The 4,768-nt window shown below is 32.4% G+C and overlaps 1 protein-coding gene across 1 annotated transcript; it reads right to left on the bottom strand.

The window, feature by feature from the left end:
* Nucleotides 1–2,481: 2,481 nt before the first annotated feature.
* Nucleotides 2,482–4,299, bottom strand: LOC135955580 (uncharacterized). The gene is made up of 3 exons (XM_065505934.1): nt 4,047–4,299; nt 2,722–2,843; nt 2,482–2,679 (listed from the first exon to the last, which is right to left on the bottom strand). The coding sequence occupies exons 1-3, from the start codon at nt 4,297–4,299 to the stop codon at nt 2,482–2,484; spliced, it is 573 nt and encodes a 190-aa protein (XP_065362006.1).
* Nucleotides 4,300–4,768: the final 469 nt, after the last annotated feature.

Below are 4,768 nucleotides of genomic sequence, written 5' to 3'. Positions count from 1 at the left end.
CACTTTTGACCCAACAATAAGCCCACATTCCTTTAATTGTTTGTATTCATTTAAAAAGTCATGAAGGTAACTGTCAACATTCGACGGTTTATGTGGTCCTATATATGTGCCTATTAAGAACGCATCAATTTCTTCCCTGCCTACTATTTTGCCCAATATTGGCCACAATCCATTGCCCGAACTCTTAAAAAGAGGAAGACCGTCAATTCCAATATCAATTTTAATTTCTTGAACATTAATATCGAAAAGATGTTTTATTTTATGTAATTGGACAATAAGTCCAATATGAACATAGTATCCGGGAGTTACTGTCCTTATAACACATTTCTTATTTGATTTAACTAAAGTGCTCACACTTAAAGGAACGTCTAGATTTTCTTCCCTTAAAATTTTAAATAATTTTTGGCAGGAAGCAACTGTAGGATGACATTCCTGAACCCAAGCTCTTAGCTTAGACTTAAAGTCTATGGGTTGAGAATTACAATTAGTTTCACAAATGTTTTCTTCTAAATCACACACACTATTATTGTCCATTTGCTTTTCTTCTGATATTTTTGCCGAAAACATATTTTTTAATTTATCTTTTATTTTCTTTTTATTTTTGTAATACTGAGACTTACTTGACATTTTGATTAATACACTTCTTTAAAAACTTCACTTTTATTATTATTATTAAATATGCGTCTGCTTCTGCCAATTCACAACTTAAAATGAGTTATTTTTACCATGCACGTGTGATTTGTTTCAAAAACAATAACGGTACAGTTTTTTTTTGTTTTTACTCATACAAATTATTTCTCTCTTTTTTTGTCACACTCAAGAATAAAACAACTTGTTAACTCGATTACGTTTTAAGAAAAATAGGATTAAAATTCAATTTAGTATTATGAACTTAATTACAATTTAAATAATATTTCCTAAAAGGTAATCGATTTGCCGAAATTCCGGTTTTATTTAATGAAAGAGCAAAGAAACTCGCTTACTTTTTGGAAAATATTAAAGAAATTGTAATCGAGTTTAAAATACGAAACATTTTTTTTGAGTTCTCAAAGTTCCGTTATTTTTTTCATTCTTTGTTTTTTGTAAACCACTTTTATTTGTTGTTTTCACTTTTACGAATAAATGTTTGTTTGTGTTTTACAAAACATTCTAAATGATAGAAATAAAATATGAAGTTATGATTATATTACATTACGGTAATCGAGAAACAATTTATTCATTGTATTCAACCACCTTAGACTTAAAAAAATATAAAATTGTATAATCTTTAAATAAAGAAACTATATTCGCCATTCAGAATAATTAGACAAATGTATAAAAATAAATTTAGGAAAAATTTTGTTTCTGAATTTTAACTGATATGAAAAAATATTTAGGAACTAGTTCTATTTTTAGTTTTATTGACAAAAATGTAAATAGTTACCTTTTTGTTTATAATAATAAGTAAATAACTTAGAAATTTAATAATTTTATTTTTTATAACTACTTATTTAGTAAAAATATTCAGGCATTATTTTATAATTAAAAGAATTAGTTCAACTACTACTTCCTTTTTCTACTATTTAATGTAATGTGTTTGGTAATCGAGTAATGAAATTTGTCAACCAATAACGTAAGTCATTATATGGCAAGTTGTTCTTAAGGTAATCTCTAATTTTTTGCTGGGTATCTAATTTTAATTTGAAATTTGTATTTGAATTGAAACGGAAAAATAAATACAAAAAAATGGTTTAAAGTGCAAAAAAAATGAATTTCGGTTAATCGACAACAAATTAATCGGTTTATTTGTTATTTGAAAATCGGCAATTTTACATTATTCGAACGGTTAATCGATTGAATACCCTAGTAAATACATATGATTGTCCGGTTTCATGATTTTCTTCATGTTGTTGGTATACGAAGTGTTTTGCATGTGTAAAGACGTATATATTTATAAATACATTTGTTTGTTGTTTTTTTTCAATACACAAACCTTCATTGCTGTAGGTCTTGTATTTAGTATTTATATTAAAGTATACTTTGGTGAAGGGTATATAAGATTCGGCACAGCCGAATATAGCTCTGTTACTTGTTCCAGATTTAAAATCTCTACGGATTTTCTGGCCTTTTGGATAACGTAAGGCTTTCACTTCTAACACCAATGACATCCGTCTGAAAGACAAATATATACATATGTTTTTTTGTTTGGTACTACACATAATATTCCACTTCGTCCGGTTTAAATTACTTTCAGATTTTAATTTCATATATCTATAGTTGCGGGTGAATAAAACACGAATATGTAACACTTAACAACTATTTATTATTTATTCGTATTAAAATGAATTAACATTTATTTAACAAAATTAAATTCTGTTTTCGTCTGTCAATTCGTTTGCTTCTCCCTGACGCGTTGCCAGACAGTTGGTTTTGTAAAACAGGCAGGCTCGGTGCTGCCACATCCACTCCCTCTCCAGTGACAAAGTCTGATTGGAACGATATTTATATAGGCGTAGGACTACGTTGCGTAATATTCGTGGCGGTTGGAAGTTGAGGAGCAGATGAGGTACCTTGAGAAGTAAAATTCGTACTTTGTTGATCAGGTGGTGTGTTTGGAATTCCCGAATTGGTGTCTCGTTGAGTATCATTTATGATGAAAGCTGATTTCAATCTATCCGCGGATACGTTTACATCATTTTCCTTAATTCGAATTGTGTATAAGCGGTCTGAAAGTCGTTATACCATCTTGTACGGACCCGTGTAGGGTGTTTGTAGAGGTCCTCTAACAGCATCAGTACGTAGAAAGACGTGAGTGCAATCATGGAAATCCTTCAAGATAAACATCTTGCCTTTATTGTGATAAGCTGTTGGTGTAGGACACAAAAGATTAAAATATTCTCGAAGTTTTTGTAAAAATTCAGAAGAATCAACAGGGTTCAGCTTCATCGAAGAAATCGTTCGGAAGACGCAATGAACCACCATAAAGTAAATCGGAATATGATGCTTGAAGATCCTCCTTGAATGCGGTTCTAAGTCCAAGTAGGACTGTCGGTAGTATATCAATTTGACTAAAATGCTGTTGCGACAGTCTTGGCAGACATGTCCTTCAACGGTACAGCTACGAGAGAATCGGTCGATCATTGTAAGGCAATATCTGTAACCCTGTACAAGTGGCATCACTACGATGTCAAAACGATTGTCAGGAACATCGATTTTATTTGGCAGTAAGCGGTTGTGCCTTGTAATCTTTGCCCTTTGGTAGGACAAACAATTTCGGGACCAATTAATGATTTGTCTTTTCATTTCAGGCCACACGTATCTTTTCCGAATTTGTTGAAGAGTGGCTTTACCACTTGTGTGAGACAGATTGTGTATTATATCAAACATTTTTTGTCGAAGTTGTTCAGGAACATAAGGTCGTACATATCCAGTTGATACGTAGCATTATACTGATGTAGAATCAAAATGAACGATTTGAAGTTTCAGAGAATTATTACATTCCAGTAAGGATTTTAACTCTTCGTCTAATTCTTGAGCTGATTGAAGTACTTCCATTGAAATTGTTGATGGCATAGAAATTACATTAAGACGAGACAGTGCATTTGCCACTGTATTTTCAGGACCAGACAAATAAATCATTTCAGTTGTAAACTGTGAAATGTAATCAAGATATCTCAATTGCCGAGGCGAAGCTTTTTCTGGTTTTTGAGAAAATGCATAAACTAGTGGTTTATGACCAGTCTTAATCACGAAATGTCGCAAGCAATTCCATATCATATGTGCTGTAATTCTTTTCGGCTGACGATAATTTTCGAGAAAAGAAACCGAGAGGTCTCCAAGTATCATCAAACTTTTGTTCAAGGACAGCTCCAATAGTTGTGTCGGAAGCATCTGTAATAAGAGCTAGGTCTGAATTCGGTGCTGGGTGTGCTAGCATTGTGGCTTCACTAAGACTACGTTTACAAGAAAAAAATGCATCATCAGTCTCAGGCGTCAATGTAACTTTTCTCTTATCGTTCTTCTTCTAGTTGGTTAGAAAATCATTGAGTGTGCTGCATGTGGAATACATCGTCGATAGTAATTTATAACACCGAGGAATCTACGAAGTTCGCAAATTGTTTCGGGTTTGGTATAATTCGTGATGACAGTGACACGATCGGTTGGAGGTCGGCAACCACTACCATTAATTATATAGCCAAGGAACTGTACCTCTGATTGACCAAAATTGCATTTGTTAACGTTGATGGTTAAACCATGATGACGAAGGCGCTCAAATACTAGTCGTAAATGACATTGATGTTCATCGGCAGATTCAGACATAATAATAATGTCGTCAATGTAGTAATATACAAAATCAAGGCCCCTTAACACAGAATCCATAAACCTTTGGAACGTCTGCGTGGCATTTCATATCCCAAAGGGCATAAATAAAAACTATACTAAGCCAAATGGAGTACAAACGGCTGTCTTGTATGTCCTCTTCGGCTATTTGTATCTGGTAGTAAGCTCTGACAAGGTCAATAGTTGAAAAAATTTACTTACCTGTAATTTTTCAGAAAAGTCGTTAATGTTAAGTATAGGGTACCGATCCGGAACTGTTTTTAAGGACTTCAAAGTTTCAAAGAAGTACATTTTTCAAAAAATATTTAAAAATACTGCTGCTATTCCAACAATGACAATTTGTATGTCAAATGAACAAGAAGAGTTGTAAAATATTATGTATTATCTTTATTTTATCCTGTAAGGATCAAAAGATGTCAAAAATGTCCTTTAAAATGTTTATCCTTTA

The sequence above is a fragment of the Calliphora vicina genome, chromosome 3, assembly GCF_958450345.1.
Source record: "Calliphora vicina chromosome 3, idCalVici1.1, whole genome shotgun sequence".
NCBI classification, from domain to species: domain Eukaryota; kingdom Metazoa; phylum Arthropoda; class Insecta; order Diptera; family Calliphoridae; genus Calliphora; species Calliphora vicina.
The sequence above is the reverse complement of the archived record's forward strand: the minus strand, read 5'-3'. Positions and strand labels throughout refer to the sequence as shown.